This window comes from Elephas maximus, chromosome 10, assembly GCF_024166365.1.
Source record: "Elephas maximus indicus isolate mEleMax1 chromosome 10, mEleMax1 primary haplotype, whole genome shotgun sequence".
NCBI classification, from domain to species: Eukaryota; Metazoa; Chordata; class Mammalia; order Proboscidea; family Elephantidae; genus Elephas; species Elephas maximus.
The window spans coordinates 12,175,241-12,194,907 of record NC_064828.1 but is presented as its reverse complement, the minus strand read 5'-3'; the positions used below and the strand labels follow the sequence as shown (position 1 = coordinate 12,194,907).

The window sequence follows — 19,667 nt, the reverse complement described above, 5'->3', positions numbered from 1 at the left end:
GCTCTGAGATTGAGGTCATGTGGGAATGTGGGGCCAAGAATTGGTAGATGTTCTAATTTTTTTAAAAGAGAAATCAGAGACACTGATTTTAAGTGGTATTGCATGATTTAAAAAGCCCAGGTGGTGCAGAGGTTAAGTGCTCGGCTGTTAACTGAAAGATCGGCAGTTTGAACCCAACAGCCGCTCAGCAGGAGAAAGATGTGGCAGTCTACTTCTGTAAAGATTTACAGCCTTGGAAACCCTATGGGTCAATTCTACCCTGTCCTATAGGGTCTATAGGGTTGCTATGAGTCAGAATCCATTCGATGGCAATTTTTTTTTTAATTAATTGTAATTTTAGATACTATGGGGTAGACAAAACACATCTGCAGGCTGGCTGCAGCCCATCGTTTCTTTTTTATTATCAGATCTAGACTGAAATACAAAGGAGTCTGTGTATCTTGCTGGTGCCATCTAGCCTTCTTCCTTTACCAAAAGGGAACATGGGAATATAAGGTGAGGAGAAGCAGTAGAAGACCATGGGAGTCCCTTGGACTCGACACTAGCTCTGTTTGTCCACAGGATGATAACTGTGGAAAGGAAACAGGCAGAAAAAGGAAGAAACTGGCCTTGGCTCTAAGCCATCTGAAGAGGGGGCTTCTTTTTTTTTTATTGCTTTAAGTGAGAGTTTACAAATTAAGTCAGTCTCTCATACAAAAATTTATACACACCTTGCTATGTACTCTAGTTGCCCTCCCCCTAATGAGACAGCACACTCCTCCTCTCTACCCTGTATTCCCTGTGTCCATTTAACCAGCTCCTGTCCCCTCTGCCTTCTCATCTCACCACCAGACAGGAGTTACCCTCATAGACTCATGTGCCCACTTGAGCCAAGAAGCTCACTCATCACCAGTATCATTTTCTATCTTATAGTCCAGTCCAGTCCCTATCTGTAGAGTTGGCTTCAGAATGGTTCCAATCTTGGGCTAACAAAGGGTCCGGGAACCATGACCGTCAGGGTCCCTCTGGTCTCAGTCAGACCGTTAAGCCTGGTCTTTTTACAAGAATTTGAGATCTGCATCCCACTGTTCTCCTGCTCTATCAGGGATTCTCTGTTGTGTTTCCTGTCAGGGCAGTCATTGGTGATAGCTGGGTACCATCCAGTTCTTCCAGTCTCAGGCTGATGGAGTCTCTGGTTTATGTGGCCCATTCTGTCTCTTGGGCTCATCTTTACCATGTGTCTTTGGTGTTCTTCATCATTCTCCTTTGCTTCAGATAGGCTGAGACCAGTTGATGCATCTTAGATGGCTGCTTGCTAGTGATTAAGACCCCAGACTCCTCTCATTGAAGTAGGATGGAGAACGTTTGCTCAATACATTTTGTTATGCCAATTGACCTAGATGTCCCCTGAAACCATGGTCTCCAGATGCTGAAGAAGGGGCTTTTAGCATCATTCCTGTTTTGGCTGCCTCTTTAGCAGGTGGGTTGATGAGCTCAAAGTGGAACCAGTGGTGGTATCACCATTAGGTTCTCTCATGTACCATTAAGCTCTCCGATGCACTTCTACAGATGTGGGACTGGTTCCAGTGTGTGGAAAGCAAGCAGTCCGTGAGGTCAACAACAGCTCTGATGGCCGGTGGGAAGGACTGAACACTGCTAATTTCTAAGCTCATCATTTGCCTCAAGTAATATGCCAGGGCAGGAAGATAAGCCAACCTAAGGGAGAAGCTGGCCAGATTCCCTCTAGAGTCCCTTTTGGAGAGGCATCAATCAATTGGCACTTTTATGTGCCAGTTTCTGTGACATTTGTTATAAAATATATAATACAAATAAAATATAGTGCAGAGTCTGGCTAAACATTGTGAAAATGTCAATTCTACCCAATCTATAAATACAATGCAATCCTGATCCAAATACCAATATCATTCTTTAATGAGATGGAAAAAAATAATCATTAACTTTATATGGAAAGGAAAGAGGCCCCGGATAAGTAAAGCACTATTGAAGAAGAACAAAGTAGGAGGCCTCGCACTATCTGACCTCAGAATCTACTATACAGCTACGGTAGTCAAAACAGTCTGGTACTGGTACAATGACAGATACATTGACCAATGGAACAGAATTGAGAGCCCAGACGTAAATCCATCCACCTATGGTCAGCTGATTTTTGACAAAGGACCAAAGTTCATTAGATGGGGAAAAGACAGTCTTTTTAACAAATGGTGCTGGTATAGCTGGATGTCTATCTGTAAAAAAATGAAACAGGACCCATACCTCACACCATACACAAAAACTAAATAAAAATGGATCAAAGACCTAAATATAAAACCAAAAACTATAAAGATGATGGAAGAAAAAATAAGGTCAACACTAGGGGCCCTAATATACAGTGTAAATAGGATACCAGCCATAACTAACAATACACAAACGCCAGAAGATAAGCTAGACAACCGGGATCTTCTAAAAATAAAATACTTAGGCTCATCAAAAGACTTCATCAAAAGAGTAAAAAGAGAACCTACAGACTAGGAAAAAATTTTTGGCTATGACATAGCTGAAAAAGGTCTAATCTCTAAAATCTGTAGGAAAATCCAATATCTCTACAACAAAAAGACAAATAATCCAGTTAAAAAACGGGCAAAGGATATGAACAGACACTTCAGAGAAGACATTCAGATAGCTAACAGACACATGAGAAAATGCTCTCAATCACTAGCCATTAAACCAAATCTGTTGCCGTCAAGTCGATTCTGACTCATAGGGACCCTATAGGACAGAGCAGAACTGCCCCGTAGGGTTCGCTAGCCATTAGAGAAATGTGCATCAAAACTATAATAAGATACCATCTCACCCCAACATTACTGGCACTAAAAAAAAAAAAGAAAACAAATGTTGGAGAGGTTGTAGGGCAATTGGAACTCTTATGCACTGCTGGTGGGAATGCAAAATGGTACAACCACTATGGAAAATGATATGGTCCTTCCTTAAAAAGCTAGAAATAGAAATACCATATGATCTAGCAATCCCACTCCTAGGAATATATCCTAGAGAAATAAGAGCCATCACACAAATAGACATACACACACCCATGTTCACTGCAGCATTATTCACAATAGCAAAAAGATGGAAACAACCTAAATGCCCATCAACAGATGAATGGATAAACTATGGCACATTCACACAATGGAATACTATGCAATAATGAAGAACAATGATGAATCTGGGAAACAACCTCACAACATGGATGAATCAGGAGAGCACTATGCTGAGTGAAATCACAAAAGGACAAATACTGTATGAGACCACTATTATAAAAACTCAAGAAAAGGTTTACACACAGAAAGAAACAATTTATGATGATTATGAGGGAGGGGAGGGTTGGGGAGGGAAAAACACTAGACAGTAGATAAATGGTAACTTTGGTGAAGGGTAAGACAGTACACAGTCCTGGGGAAGTCAGCACAACTTCACCAAGCAGTCATAGAAGCTTCACAGATGCATCCAAACTCCCTGAGGGACTGAGTTACTGGGCTGAAGGCTGGAGGCCATGGTCTCAGGGGACATCTAGCTCAATTGACATAGCATAGCTGATAAAGAAAATGTTCTACATCTGACTGTGTTGGGGAGCATCTGGGGTTTTAACCCTGCGAATGGCCATCTAAGATACATCTACTGGTCCCATCCCGGATGGAGCAAAAGAGAATAAAGAAAACCAAAGACAAAAGGGAAAGATTAGTCCAAAGGACTAATGGACCATAGCTACCATAACATCCGCCAGACTGAGCCCAGAACAACTAGATGGTGCCTGGCTACCACCACTGACTGCTCTGACGGTGATCACAATAGAGGCTCCGGGCAGAGTGGGAGGAAAATGTAGAACAAAATGCAAATTCACACACACACACAAAAGACCAGACTTCCCTGACAGGGAGCACAACAGAGAACCCCTGAGGGAGCAGGAGATCAGTGGGATGCAGACCCCAAATTCTCATAAAAAGACCAGACTTAATGGTCTGACTGAGACTAGAGGAATCCCGGCGGCCATGGTCCCCAAACCTTCTGTTGGCACAGGACAGGAACCATTCCCGAAGACAACTCATCAGACATGAAAGGGACTGGACAATGGGTAGGAGAGAGATGCTGATGAAGAGTGAGCTAATTATATCAGGTAGACACTTGAGACTGTGTTGGCATCTCCTGTCTGGAGGGGGGATGGGAGGATAGAGTGAGCCGGAAGCTGGAAAAGTTGTCACGAAAGGAGAGACTGGAAGGGCTGACTCATTAGGGGGAGAGCAAGTGGGAGTACGGAGTAAGGTGTATATAAACTTATATGTGACAGTCTGACTTGATTTGTAAACGTTCACTTGAAGCTCAATAAAAGTTAATTAAAAAAAAAAAGAAAAAGACCAGACTTGCTGGTCTGACAGAGACTGGAGAAACCCCAAGAGTATAGCCCCGGGACACCCTTTTAACTCAGTACTGAAGTCACTCCCCAGGTTCACCCTTCAGCAAAGATTAGACACATCTGTGGGGCCAACAATAACACACGTGATAAATACGCTTCGTAGTTCAATGATGTTTATGAGACTCAATGGGCACACCAGCCTAAAAGCAAAGATGAGAAGGCAGGAAGGGAAAGGAAAACTGGGCAAATGGAAAGAGGAAACCCAGGGTGGAAAAGGGGAGAGTGTTGACATATCACGGGGTTGGCAACCAATGTCACAAAACCATTTGTATATTAATTGTTTACAGAAAAAGTAATTTGCTCGGTAAACTTTCAATTAAAGCACAATTATTTACATACATATATATATAAACAAACCGGTTGCTGTTCAGTGCACTCCCACTCATACGACCCTATAGGACAGAGTAGAACTGACCGAAAGAGTATCCAAGGAGTGCCTAGAGGATTTGAACTGCCCACCTTTTGGTTAGCAGCCATAGCACTTAACCACTATGCCACCAGGGTTTCCACATATATATGTGTATGTTTTTATATATATATATATACATATATACACACACATACATGCATACGCACACACGTACACACGCACATACATACGCACATACGTACATACGCACATACGTACATACGCACATACATACATACATACACACACGCACAGACGTACACACGCACATACATACATACGCACACATATAGTACACAGTCTGTACCCAAGAGGGACTCACAGCAGAGAAAGGAAATACAGACACGTTTTCTGACGTTGTCAAGAGGAGGCTGCACCTGTGTAAGTAATTCCTGTGTAAGCAGGTATTGTGAATACCACTTCTGCAGTCACCAGAGCACCCAAGACAGGGGGAAGGTGTTTGGCAAAGGCTTTTTGCGGAAAGCAGGCAGGCTGCCCCTTATCACACAGCGGGGCCGGCACCAGAGGCAGCGGGACCCCGGCCCTTCCAGGGAGCTTCCTGGGCGGTGAGAGGCGCTCGCCCTTTGCCTGCAGGCTGGCGGGCCCCGGGGGCTCCTTCACCGCCGGAGGGCCCTGACAGCGGGCATCATTTCCTGGGGATTCCCTGCCCGGACGAGGCTTCTCGGGGAGCGCCCTCCTTTCTGACATTCCCTACAGCCCGCGGGGCCGCGCCTTCTTACGTGAGGAGCGCCCGCTCTCTCCTTTGGCGGAGCAGCGAGACCCCACGCAGCCCCGTGTTTATCCCGGCCGTCACCACAAGGGGTCGCGTTTGAGGCGGAACCTGCACACGAGAGGGACGACAGTGTCCGCGACTGCGCCTCCCAGAGGTGGCTGCGTTCCTCCGGGAGGGCGGGAGCCGGCCCTCCACACGCAGGGGCAAGGGGTCAGTCTACCCAGGCTAAGGAGGCTTTTGAGATGCGTTTGCTGGTAAACGCAGAGTTTAACCTGAGATCTTTGAGTGAAAGTGAAGGTTTTAAAAAAATTTTTATTTCTTGGGGGGTGGGGTCAGGGTAGGAGCTGGTTTAAACTTAGTATTATTGTTAGATATATATATGTATGTATATATATATATATATATATATATATATATATATATATATATATATATATATATATATATATATATATATATATATATATATCATAGTTCTTCTCCAGAAAGATAGCTACATAAACATTTAAAAAGATTTTTAAAATTGTGATGTATTAAAATGATGGCATTGCATGTTACTTTACAACTCTTTTCTTCATAGTTTAACAATTTGGGGAATCTGTGTTTGATCGTGCCACAAGACACGGAGCTCAAATACCCTGTTGGCACCTTGTCTTTTTTTTTTTTTAATCAGTCTTTGTAGAAAATCCCATTTCACATAGGTGAGAGGATGTATTAACACTATTTAATGGGATGCAGACTGAATATTGTGGGCGAGCTCAAAGGCGCTGAGGAACACAAGCCTCCATGCTCAAGCTGCTTCCCTCTGCAGGGTCAGGGGCTCCAGGCAGGTGTGTGGGGGGGCTGAGTTAGGCAGTGCTGAGGACGTAGCCCCAGACCAATGTGCTCTCAGGGCACCCTTATAAACCAACCATAATAATCAAAGTATATATAAAACTTCAATAACTTAACAACAAAAAGACAAATAACTCAATCATAAAATGGGCAAAGGACTTGAATAGACATTTTACCAAAGAGGACTTTCAAACGGCCACCAAACACATGAAAAAATGCTCAGCGTCATTCGCCATTGGAGAGATGCAAATCAAAACCGCAATGAGATTAAAAAAAAAAAAATCAATGTTGGTGAGGATGTGGGGAAATTGGGACCCTTATTCATTGCTGGTGGGAATGCAAAATAGTACAGTTGTTTTGGAAAACAATGTGGTGGCTCCTCAAAAAGCTAAAAATAGAACTACCATATGGCCCAACAATTCTACTCCTAGGTATATGCCCAAAAGACTTGAAACAGAGACTTGTACACCAATGTTCACTGAAGCACCATTCACAATAGCCAAAAGGTGGAAACAACCTAAATGGCCATCAACAGACGAATGGATAAACAAAATGTGACACATTCATACAATGGAATACCACTCAGCCAGCTGGAGAAATGAAGCCTTGAGACATGCTACGATAAGGATGGAGCCGGAAAACATTATGCTGAGTGAAATAAGCCAATCACAAAAGGACAAATATTGTATGCCTTCATGTCTTCACTTACATAAAAAGACAAAAAAAGGCAAGCATATGGAGAACAAAGTTTATTAGTAGTTACCAGGGGCAGGAGGGACATGGAAAGGGGTTAATGGTGATGGAAATATCACCTCGATTAAGGGCAGGGGTGCACAGCTGATTATTGTAATTGCTGTCAATAAGTTGCAGGCCTATAAAAAGTTGAATTGGCAAAAGTTGTGTGATAGATAATCTACACACACACAAAAGAGTAGCTTCTGAAGCTGCTTATGTACAACCAAAAACCTCATGGGATTTGGTTTCTTGGTTTGGAGGTTTAGGGTCATGGTTTCATGGGACAACCTAGTTAATTGGCCTAATAACATGTTTAGTGCTTCTGTTCTACCTTCTGGTTTGTTGTGTAGTGTCTGGGGTGTTAAAAGCTTGTGAGTGGCCACCCAAGGCACAACAATTGGCTCTATTTGCCTGGAGCAACAGAGGAAGAAGGAGGGTTAAGAATAGGAGGATATGGAATGTGTGGCAAATTGCCTTCGGGAACAACTGCCTCCTTTGCCAGGAGACCAGAAGAACTGGATGGTGCCTGGCTACTATTATTGAATATTTCAATCCAAGATTCCATAAAACAATTTCCGTAGAAGGATCCTAATCAAAAGGAGGAAAATGCAGAACAGAATTTCATATTCTCATGAACTCCAGACTTCTTGGAGTCAGGAAGATTGGATGAACCCTCAAAACCATTGCCTTGAGATAATCTTTAAACTCTAAATCAAAAGTATCCCCTGAAGTCTTAAAACCAAAAGGTAGTTTAGCTTAACTAGTAAAAAATGTCTGCCTTGAGCATTATGCTCTTTTAAGAACTATCTGTATGGGAATAAACTGACAACAGCAACTCGAAAGATTGGATAGGAACCTTAGGGGGCAGTGAATTTATATTAATGGGGAAGAACCACTCAGAAAAGGAGGGTGAGAATGGCTGCACAACTCAAATGTAATCAATGTCATTAAATGTAGAAGCTATTGAATTGGTGTATATTTTGCTGTGTATATTCTCAACAACAAAATAAAATTATATAATAAGAAAAATTGCCATCAAGTTGATTCTGACTCATGGCAACCCCATGTGTGTCAGAGTAGAACTGTGCTCCACAGGGTTTCCAATGGCTGATTTTTCAAAAGTAGATCTTCAGGCCTTTATTCTGAGGTACCTCTGAGTGGACTCGAACCTTCAGCCTTTGGGTAACAGCTGAATATGTAACCATTTGCACCACCCAGGGAGACTCTGGGCACCTGTAGCACTTAGGAATGAGGGCCAGCCCCGTGCCATTCCATCACTGACCCGGAAGCTACCTGTCACACTGCCACAGACTGAGGGTGAGGCTTGCTCCTTCTTTACTTTCCCATTCAGCCTCTCCTATCTTTTTTCTTTTCTGCTGTTCCTTACATGTTTTCCTTTTCCATTCCCCCATTTCATGGTTCTCCTCCCCGTCTCTTCATCTATCTTAGTGAAGCTAAGAGCTTTCAAAAGCCAGCCCGTTTTCCCTACCATCAGCTTCTCTCTTGCCTTTAAGCCATGACCACCCTTCTTGGAGCATGAACCCACAGGGCTTGGGGTTGTGCTGTCAGTGGATCTCTGAAAATGGTACATCCCAGAGTTAGGAAGGCTAGGAGAATCACTGTGTCATTAAACAGTCTATGTAAGCAGAATACACAGCACAGAGCCTGTGTGCTCACGTTGTCCTGGGCCTGAGCCGAGTGTCACGCACCTGAGCTCTGTCTTGTGAATCTCAGCGATTTTCCTTTCCAGCTTCTCTGAATGTTTAGGGAAAAACTGGAACTTGGAGCTGTAGCCTTCAGGGTGTTTCCCTGGATCATAATCCCCAATCTCCGCTTTAAAAAGGAAGACAGAGGAAAGTAATTGTGGAGACAGGTAAATCATTACTGGCGAGGCAACCAAGAGATTAACACACACAGCAAAAGCCCATGGACCAATCAGATTTACAAAGAGCAGTGGATCCTGAGCCCAGCTATGGGTTGGCAGAGGGCAGATCCCTCAGGTGCATATCAACCTTTGTTTCCCCCTAGGCATGCACTCTGGGTGACATTCAAGTTTAAACAGAGAGATGATAGTGTTGACCCTGTGTTCTGAGAGCACCACAAAGAAATTTGCAATAAAAGAGCAGAAGCCAGTGACACAGTCCTCATCCATTCAGCCAGGAGAAGAGGGCCTGAGAGCGCTGCCTTTGTGGCAACACAGGAAACGGTGAGTTCCATCAGGGAGATAGAACCTCCTGGGCCTGTGCCAGATCAGAAGTCTTAATCTTGTTTTTGAGGATTTAGCAGCAGATTGATGAACAAGCCATGATCCAAACTCTAAACTCAACTCTCAGTCCAAATCAAATCAAATGAATGAACCTGAATAAACATTCACTGAGGGCTGACCAGGTGCCAGGCCCCTTTGAGAGAACTGTAGAGCTAGAAGACTGGTTGTAACCAGTAAGTGTCACAGAGTTCAGGGGCACCGAGTTCTAAGGCTGACTTCTCAGTTCTCTGCCTGGTATGGCTTTCTCCTCTGGCCATTCACAGAGAGCCTAGCTAACCTATCCCCAAAGCTGCAGCCCATGGTGCTCCCCACAGTGCATTCTGGGTCAGAATCCAGCGTTCCTGACATGAAGCACTCGGAGGGAGCACGGTGGGTCTAAGAGGAAGAGCTGGCGCCGTCTGCTTTGTGGCTGCCCTCTTTCCTTCCCCATGAGAGCCACAACCAGCTCAGGTGAGAGGTCTTGAGGGAGGAGTAAATGCTAAAAGGGAAACATGCCCTTCTCTCACAGCTGAGTATTATTACTTGTGACTTGTGCCCTTTCCCACAAAGAGTCATGGTGTCTTCTAAATTACTTGGGAATTTCTATCATGTAGCAAGAGACAAAAGGCTTCCCTGAGCCTGAAGTCCAATGTGATCCTATGCCACGGAGTCATTTATTATGATTTTATTTAGAAAGCTGCAAGTGGAAAACATCAATGTTTGACATCAAGTACATCTTTAAAAGAAAAATCAAAACAAAACAGAAATTTTCAATATGATTGTTAAGGAGTTTAAAATATTACTTAGATTGGGTTAGGATTTCTTTTTAAAAATGTAAGGGGCATCTTTGGATACCTCAGACTTCGTCAGCTCCTTCTAGACACTTCCCATTTAGGGTTTTTTAAAAACAGAGGTCTCAGAAGTCAAGGTTGCAATGGACTGACCCTTAAATTTCTTAACACAGCTGTGTTTATTTCTCTTGCCGGGTGGACTTTAGTTTCTTCTCGGCTGAAACTCTCTAGTCTCTCTTTACAAAACAGCTTCTGGGCGTTCACAGGTTCCCGGTTATAAGTCCAGATTCTGGATGGCAACTTCATGATTTTAGTAGTATGGCCCAAAATGATTCAGTGGTAATGACAGTTTCAGGTCTAGGGACTAAGAGAAATCTAGGAAATGGCATTTAATTGCCTGGCACTTCAGTAAAGGGGAGGGGTCACATGCCAAGGCTGTGTATCAAGCCAGTCTGGGCATCAGCGGGGTACAGCCCCAACTCTTAGTTATTAGCATGTCAGGAAATGTGCTTGTTACTTGGACATATTTTCAACTTTGAGCACCTTGCACTAAAAGGTCTCTGAAATAGATACCAGAAGCTTCACATCCTGGTTTGCATTACTGGGTAGGAAAAGACGATTCAGATGACTGCCCAGAGTCTCAGTAACCTTATCAACTAAGGGCACAGGGCCAACTCCCCAAACAGAGTCAGAATGACTGGCAGTAAAACCTTAAATACAGTTTACGATTGAGTGCTCAGTGCTTGCGGGCTCTAGGGAGTCTGGGCAAAATCCTCAAGCTTGGACTCTGCTTTGGGTTAGATACTGTCTATATCCAAAAAGTAGTCATCTGTGGTAACTGAAATAATGTAATCAGCACTTAGCATGAAAAGCAAATTTCTCCTGTCAAAAACCGTTACCTTGAAGGATATAGGCCGCTAACAAGGCAGCATCTGAAGTTTTACAGAGGAGACGGCCATGGTAGAGATCCCTTTTGATCTGTAGGAAGACCAAATACCTGGAGAGAAAACAGAGATTGAACTATAAAGGATTTCTTTGACTGGCCGGTCAAAATCTTTGTCAGGAGACTTTTACTACATTAAAAAAAAAAATCTCAGAACATATCCTAGAACAAACAGTTTCCATTTCCCTGGAGACTCTCTCATGTGCTTTGCCCCAAACTGATTTGTGGTTCAATTCAAAACAACCTGTCAGTTTCCTTCTGTAGCTCAAAACAAAAATGGCATTTCCTGGTAAAGGCATCGCCCCTCAGCTCTGGGCTCTGAAAGGCGCCAGCCCCTGCCAGTTTAGTGCTAGAGACAAAAACTGTGCCACCAGAAAGGGGCAACCTGGGCTCTCTCTCCACCTTGGACTTACGTTCCTTCATAAGAAGTGGAACGCTGGGTGAAAAAACTAACCCAAGAAAGCGTTCAGCCTTGGTTTGCCATGAGAATCTGTCCATATGGAGAAACAGCCTTCAGTTATTTGGAAGAGGTCAACCAGACCTCTCAGAATTTGAATAAGGTGTAAGAAGAGGCATTGGTGAAGGAAACACAAACATTAAGCAGAAACGTATAGCCATCTCTTCAAATATAGAGAGCTCTCATCTCAGGTGGAAGCTGATATGTATTGAACACTTACTATCTGCCAGTCCAGGTGTTAGGTACTTTACATAGAACATCTTATTTAATTCTCACAGGACAGTTTGAGATCCTCAAAACCCATTGCCATCAAGTCGATTCCGACTCGTAGCAACCTTATAGGATAGAGTAGAACTGTCCTGTAGGGTTTCCAAGGCTGTATATCTTTACGGAAGCAGACTGCCACGTATTTCTCCCGTGGAGTGCCTGGCGGGTTCAAACTGCGGACCTTTTTGGTTGGCAGCTGAGGACACTTTGACAAAAGTACTATTAATACTTCTACTTTTACTCCAACTTTAAGTGATTTTCTCATGGACATACAACTAGTAAGTGGCAGAGCAGGGATTCAAATTCAGCATTGTTAGACTCTTAAGTTTGGCTCTTAATCACTATGCTATTGAATCACTATGGGGTAGAAGCCATGCCAGCGATATTTCAAATACCAGCAGGGTCACCAAGATGAACAGGTTTCAGCAGAGCTTCCAGACTAAGACATTCTAGGAAGAAAGGCCAGGTGATATACTTCTGAAAATTAGCCAGTGAAAACCCTATGGATCACAATAGAACACTGTCCTAGGTAGTATTGGAACATAAGCTCCCTAGGTTGGATGGCACTGGAAATACACAGTGGATTCAAGTATCCAATAATTGGGAAGATGGAGCAGGGCTGGGCAGTATTTCACTCTGTTGTACATGGGGTCATTATGAGTTGGAGCCAACTTGACAGCAACTAAAAGCAACAATATACTGCCCTTCTTGTGCTATAACTGCTTCCTAGTTTCACCTGAAACCAAACAAAACCCGTTGCTGTCGAGTAGATTCCAACTCATAGCGACCCTGTAAGACAGAGTAGAACTGCCCAATAGGTTTTCCCAGGTTATAATCTTTACGGAAGCAGGCTGCCACATCTTTCTCCTGTGGAGTGACTGGGGGGTTTGAACTGCTGACCTTTTGGTTAACAGCTGAGTGCTTCAGCCACTGCGCAGTGCAATGGAATTGCCGACTTTCCATTTGGAAATGTCTTTAACAAGGAGTAGGACTTCTGGTGTTCATGACTGACCTCAAAGATGCCCTAAGAAGAGCAAAAGCCAGGAGTATCAAACCCTTGAGTGAGTCAGCTACCACACTGGCTCCTTGGCCACAGAGAATCTGTGGTGCCTTAAAAAATGCGTATACAAATTCCTTAATATTCCTAATTTCAAAAAAGGTAGAGCTTAATTTCCTTTCTTCGAGTTTGAGTTGGACATAGTGACTTGCTTCTAACAAATAAAACAAAGCAGAACAGATAGTATCTGACTTTTAAGACTAGGTCATAAAGGCATTGCAAGTTCCCCCTGTTTTCTCTCTTAAATCACTCACTCTGAGAAGACATTCTAGAAGCTCTGTAAAGAGGTCCATGTGGCAAGGAACTGAAGCTTTTTGCCAACAGCCAGCAAGAAACTGAGGCATTCTGCCAAGAGTCATGTGACTGGCTTGGTAATGGTTCCTCCAGCCTCAGTGACACCTTCAGATGACTGTAGTCCTGTCCAGCCTCTTGACTGCGACCTCTTAAGAAACCCTAAGCCAGGAACACCCAGCTAAGCTGCTCCTAAATTCCTGACCCACAGAAACAATGAGATAATAAATGGTTGTTGTTTTAAGTTTTGGGTACTTTGTTATGCTACAGTATTCTTAGAAAGAGTAGTGAAAATATAGTAAAATTCCCTTAAATATATCAGCCTGAACCAAAAAGAAATTGGGGCTCCTGAACAAATGGTGGTTTCCACTGCTTCTGTTTTCAGGCTGAAGAATAAAACAGGAAATTCCATGCTCGCTTGATTGTGTGAAAATGCCCAAGAGAAAGAGGACTTTTGACCTTGACCGCTGTACCTTCTAAAAGGGGGTGGGGAGGGAGACCAGCAGGTGACCTTGAGAACACTGGGCTTGGTGATTCAGGTAATTAGCATCAGAAATGAAAGAGCAACCAAACCTTCTCAAGGCCTCCAAGGCCACATATCAGAACCATCAGCATCACCTGGGAGCTTGTTGGAAATGCAGAGTACCAGGCCCATACTAGATCTACTGAATCCTAACCTGCCTTTTAACAACATCCCCGGGTGACTTGTATATTGATTAAGGTTTAAGAAGCACTGTCCTAAGAAAATTCAAAAGCATTCTTCTAACCACATCAGGGTGGACTGTCCTCCTCACACCAAAGGGAAGGTGAGTATTGTAGTCTGGAATTTAACAAGACGTTCTCCTCCTCCCCTCCCTGTGTTCTGCCCCAATGTTTGCCAAGAAAAATGGGAGGAGAAAGGCATCATGTAGAGTGAATAATTAAGATGGATCTACCAAATCAAGCTTGTCTTCACTCTGCTTCCCACAGTGAAAATGCCACACGGTGTGTAGGAGAGAGAGAGAGAGAGCACTTCTCTGCCGCTCTCTTTTCCAGACCCCACCTTCCCCAGGCTTTGGCAGGATGTGGATGCAAATCTTTTTTGCCACTTACTTACTGACCGCTCCCTGGGCCTGTGTTTACACATCACGCCTCCCACACCTCTCTACTGTCTGTGTCCAAAATTCAGGGGCGGTATCCACTGGGTTAGAGGAGACACTGCAGTGGGATGCCAAAGCTCTCAGCAGTGAGTCTCAACGTGGTGTTGAGAGGACTCTCCCCCTGGGGAGCATGTCAGACTCTTTAGGGGGTGCTCCTGTGATTTGAAAGGCTTCTTTCCCATCCTGCTCAAGGGTACCTGCTCCTCCTCACCCTAAGAACCACTGTCTGATTAGGCATCATTACTGTGGGCACACAGCAGGTGCCTCAGGTGAGCTAGGATCGAAACAAGGCTGTCAACTGCTGGGCGGAGTTCCCCTGGACTTCTGGTGGCCAAGGCGCAATCTCCAGCAATGCCATAGCAACTGGAATTGGGCGGTGGGGGCGGGGAGGAGGTGATGAGGGGCAAGTGAACATCCTAAAGAAACAAACCACAGTCTTCAGACAAAAAGAAGAGATGAGCTCATGAAACGACCAACTGACAGCTCCCAGGGAGAAAACTGCACTAGGCTTACCCCCACTTTTTTTTCTGCCACAGCCACTTCCATCATGTTTTGTGCTTTGTTCATTTAAGCAGGAACCAGTGACTCAGTGTTGACGGTCATGAAAACTATCCCATATGATTCATAGCACCCTTAGACCTATCCCCAAGAGAACTTGGCATGTTTTCCCCTGCCACACATCGGCTGAAGGAAGACTATCTTGTTGTTTGAGACACTGCCACCAGGGCCACTATGCGCTGCCTACTGAGGCTACCCAGCCCAGCCGGTTCCTGATGAGCAGGCTAGCTGAGTTACCGAACCTCAGCACCTCAGAGCAGGGAGGGTGTTTGGAATCATACAGCCCAATTCCCTCATTTCATAGCTGAGGAAACGCGAGTCCAGAAGTGTAGAGTGACTTGTCTGAGGTGACACAGTGATCAGAATCAAGGACCCTTGACTCCAGGCCTGACACTTTTCTACCCCCATCGTAATTCAGTTAGGCATCAGGTTAGAGAGAGAAGGGTCCTAAACCAAGTCTGGAGAACTCTTTGTCATCAAAGAGAAATTCTAATTGGAACCAAACAAGAATGATCTGGGATTTGAACCAGCTCTTTCTGATTTAACCCAGCATTCAGAAAACTACAGCCTGCTGCCATAGTTTCCAATGAAATAAAATTCTATTGGAACACAGCCATGCTCATTCATTTACATATCATCTATGGCTGTTTTCACACTACAATGGCAGAATCGAGCATTTGTAACAGAGACCATCTAGCTCATGGAGCCTACAATACTTACCATCTGGTCCTTTACAGAAAAAGTTTGCCAATCCATCTTAGTCTAAGTTTTTAACCTTTACACTAGGCTCAACCAATGTTCACTGAATGAATAAATGACTTAACAGCTCCCTGCATTCATCATATATATTCGTTCATTCCAGTAAGATTTTTTGAGCACCTGTTGTGTCAGACAAAGATAGGACCCTATTTGCACTCAGTTTCCTAGTGTTACTTGATCTTTCCAAAGAGTTCCTACCCCTGTGGTTCCTGTTAAAAGCTAAATCTGGCTCCTAATCCCCATTTTCTCTGCCTTGTCTCTAGCCCAGACAAGAAAATCTATTTATTACTTTAAAAAATGACAAAAGAGATTAATCAGGATTTGGCAACTAAATGTATCATCTGGGAAGAGTCCAAGAGATAAATTGAAGCACAGTTCTTTACTCCCTGCTTCTTCATCCTCTCCTTTCAGCCTGGTTTTATGGGAATGGCTGAGATGGTGGCAGAATTTAGGAGGAATACTGCCAGGAAAAAGCACACTGACAGCTACACTAGCGTGGCAGCAAGGTGGCGTGGAGGGCTCTAAGTCAGAAATCAATTATGGGTATCAAGTGAGGCTGGGGCAGGTACCCACTCCCTTAAAATCAGTAGGGATTTGAGTGAGGAGAAAAATGCACCGAATCTTATGATCTCAGCAGAATGTCCTGGGGAAGGGGCGATAAAAAGGCTCTAAGTCAGGCCCAGGCACTCTGTGGTCTACATTCCTGAGAATTCCCAGCTTGGAAACTGCATCCTAGAGAAGGAAGACTTGTGAGGTGGAGAGCAGGAGGAACATAGCCCAGGATGGTTAACACCAAGGCATGCAATCGGAGAGGAGCTCAGCTGCTTGGTGGTGCCTGAAGTTTGCTGGGTTGGTGAGAGCCCTAGCCATGTTTCTAACACTGTGCTTACCAGACTTGGATGGAACCTGGGATGGCTTTCTCTCCCAGTCCTCAGAAGTTAGCTGCTTAAACCATAGGCCTCTAGGTGGTGGGGAAGAGGACAGAGGAGGAGCAGGGATTGTTAGAAGTCCCTTTCCACATAAACAAGGGAGAAAAGCCTGTGCTAACTGCACCTGTGCCCTGTGCAGAGCCTTGGGGTTTATGGGCCACGTAACTGGTCTGCCAACAAACACGTACAGTGCCTTTGCTCAGCGCAAGGCTCACTGGGAGTGTGTTAAGACATGTACAATTCAGTCCAATTGGCACCGAGTTGATTCCGACTCATGGAGACCCCACATGTGTCAGTAGAACTGTGCATCGTGGGATTTTCAATGGCTCATCTTTCAGCGGCAGATCACCAGGACTTTATTTTGAGGTACCTCTGGGTAGACTGGAACCACTAACCTTCTGGTTAGCAGCTAAGTGTCAGCTGTTTATACCACTCAGGGACTCCCGTTAAAACACATAGGACCCTAGTATAGTGGTTAATTCTGCCAACAATTCCTTGAGTTAGATACTATTACCTTCATTTTATAATCAAGGAAACGGAAGGTCAGAGAGGTTAAATATCTTGTCCAAGGTCACACAACCAAGAAGTGACAGAAGTAGGATTTGAGCTCTCAGGTCTGTGCTGCTTCTTGGGCAAGAGGGTCTGTACAATAATATGTAGTGACATTTGATTTAGACAATGGATTGTCAAGGGCTCCTCCTAAGGGCTGAGACAGCCATATGTTTTTGCCTTCAAACAAATCAGAAAGCCATGCATCTTGGCACTGTCACTGGTAGCTTGCTGGGTTGTGTTGGGCCAACCCCTTTCATTCCCACTCTACTGTTGGTCCAGTGAGGTGGAGACCAGGCAATCCTGACAGACGGTGTCAGAATCGAGGTGCTAGGTTCTCAACAAAGATGTGTTAAGTTTGTCCTGGTGTGTGGACAGCAGCTGTGGACTGCTGGGTCTGCCCTGGCACTGGCACCTCCTTCAACCGAGAGAAGCTCAGAGCTAACTAAGGCAGACACCCTGGAGGCTGCGAGCAGGGCAGGCTACTGCTCTGCCTAAACTCTTCTCTGCTTAGTAACATAGCTTAAAGCTACAGGTCCCTCATTAATATGAATGGGCTTGGTTTTTCAGAAATGAAATGGGAGTCACATCAACTTCTCGGTTAGTGAGCAGAGCCTGCAGTTTGTATACCCAACAAGGAGCATGAGGTTCAGTCCTAAGCACACACCTTACTGCCCTCAGTCTGCAACGCAGGCGGGTGCACACAGCCCTAAGCAGCTGGAGGAAACAGCTTTCTGATCCTCCTGACTCCCTCCACCCGCACTGGGGCCAGGAGAAGAAGCCACTTCCCCTCCTTGTTCTACTTCTTTGCTCCCTTTGCACTACTGATTCCTGTGTCTTGCCCGTTGCCTTTCCCATTTCCTCCTTTTCCTTCTTGGAGAAACTCCTACTCCCTTGGCCTGATATAAAGCTAGCAGCATGCTCTTCAGAACAGGAAATGAAAATAACTCCACATTCTTTTCTCTTCCTTCCCTCTCTTTCCTTCCTTTGGGGTTTTCCTAAGTAGTTCAGGATCTAGAAGTAGATCTCAAAACCTTACAGGACAGCAATGCCCGGCTTGCTATCGTCACGGTCTTAGGGGGAGGACCACAGCTGGCAGTGCCCTTCCCGCCTCCGCTCCGGAGTCCCTGACACCATCTCTTCATCCGTGGCCCTGCCCTCTACAAGGTAATATCGAGATCTGGGTCAAAATCAAAAACATCAGTTGCTATTGAGTCGACTTTAACTCGTGGTGACCCCGTGTGTCAGAGTAGAACTGTGCTCCATATAAGGTTTTCTATGGCTGATTTTTCAGAAGGGGATTGCCAGGCCTTTCTTCCAAGGTGCTTCTGGGTGGACTCAAACCTCCAATCTTTTAGCCAGCAGCTGAGCATATTAACTGTTTGCACCGCCCAGGGATTCCATGTCAAAATTAAGTCTTTCTAATATAAAAAGATACATTGATAATTACTGGTGATTGGAATGTGAAAACTGAAAACAAAGACTGATCGGTAGTTGGAAAATATGGCCTTGGTGATAGAAATGATGCTGGAGATCGAATGATAGAATTCTGCCAACACCAATGACTTATTCATTGCAAATACCTTTTTTCAACAACATCAACAGTGACTATACACACAGACCTCACCAGAGGGAATACACAGGAATCAAATCAACTATATCTGTGGAAAGAGACGATGGAGAAGATCAGTATCATCAGTCAGAACAAGGCCAGGGGCTGACTGTGGAACAGACCATCAATCACTCCCATGCAAGTTTGAGTTCAAGCTGATGAAAATTAAAACAAGTCCACAAGAGCCAAAGTACAACCATGATTATATCCCACCTGAATTTAGAAACCATCTCAGGAATAGATTTGATGTGTTGAACACTAATGACCAAAGACCTAATGAGTTGTGGAATGACATCAAGGACATCATACATGAAGAAAGCAAGAGGCCATTAAAAAGACAGGAAGGAAAAGAAAGACCAAAATGGATGTCAGAAGACCCTCTGAAACTTGCTCTTGAACGTTGAGCAGCTAAAGCGAACAGAAGAAATGATGAAGTAAAAGAGCTGAATAGAAGATTTCAAAGGGCAGCTCCAGAAGACAAAGTATTTAATGAAATGTGCAAAGACCTGGAGTTAGAAAACCAAAACGGAAGAACACAGCATTTCTCAAGCTGAAAGAACTGAAGAAAAAATTCAAGCCTCGAGTTGCAATTCTGAAGGATTCTACAGGCAAAATATTGAATGATGCACTAACTATCAAAAGAACATGCAAGGAGTACACAGAGTCACTGTACAAAAAGAACTGGTTGATGTTCAGCCATTTCAGGAGGTGGCATATGATCAGGAACCGATGGTACTGAAGGAAGAAGTCCAAGCTGCACTGAAGACCCTGGTGAAACACAAGGCTCCAGGAACTGACTGAACACCAACTGAGATGTTTCAACAAACAGATGCAGTGTTGGAGGTGCTCACTAGTCTATGCCAAGAAATTGGAAGACAGCTATCTGGCCAACTGACTGGATGAGATCCATATTTG

The 19,667-nt window shown here is 44.3% G+C and overlaps 1 protein-coding gene across 1 annotated transcript in view; it reads right to left on the bottom strand.

Moving 5' to 3' along the window:
• The window catches only part of FRMD5 (FERM domain containing 5), a 342,105-nt gene that overhangs the window by 32,789 nt on the left and 289,649 nt on the right, over positions 1-19,667 (bottom strand). The window contains exons 5-6 of the mRNA XM_049897682.1: positions 11,091-11,188; positions 8,865-8,988 (exon numbers count right to left, since the gene is read on the bottom strand). Coding sequence (XP_049753639.1) covers positions 8,865-8,988; positions 11,091-11,188 — 222 coding nt within the window. The remainder of the gene's footprint in view (positions 1-8,864; positions 8,989-11,090; positions 11,189-19,667) is intronic.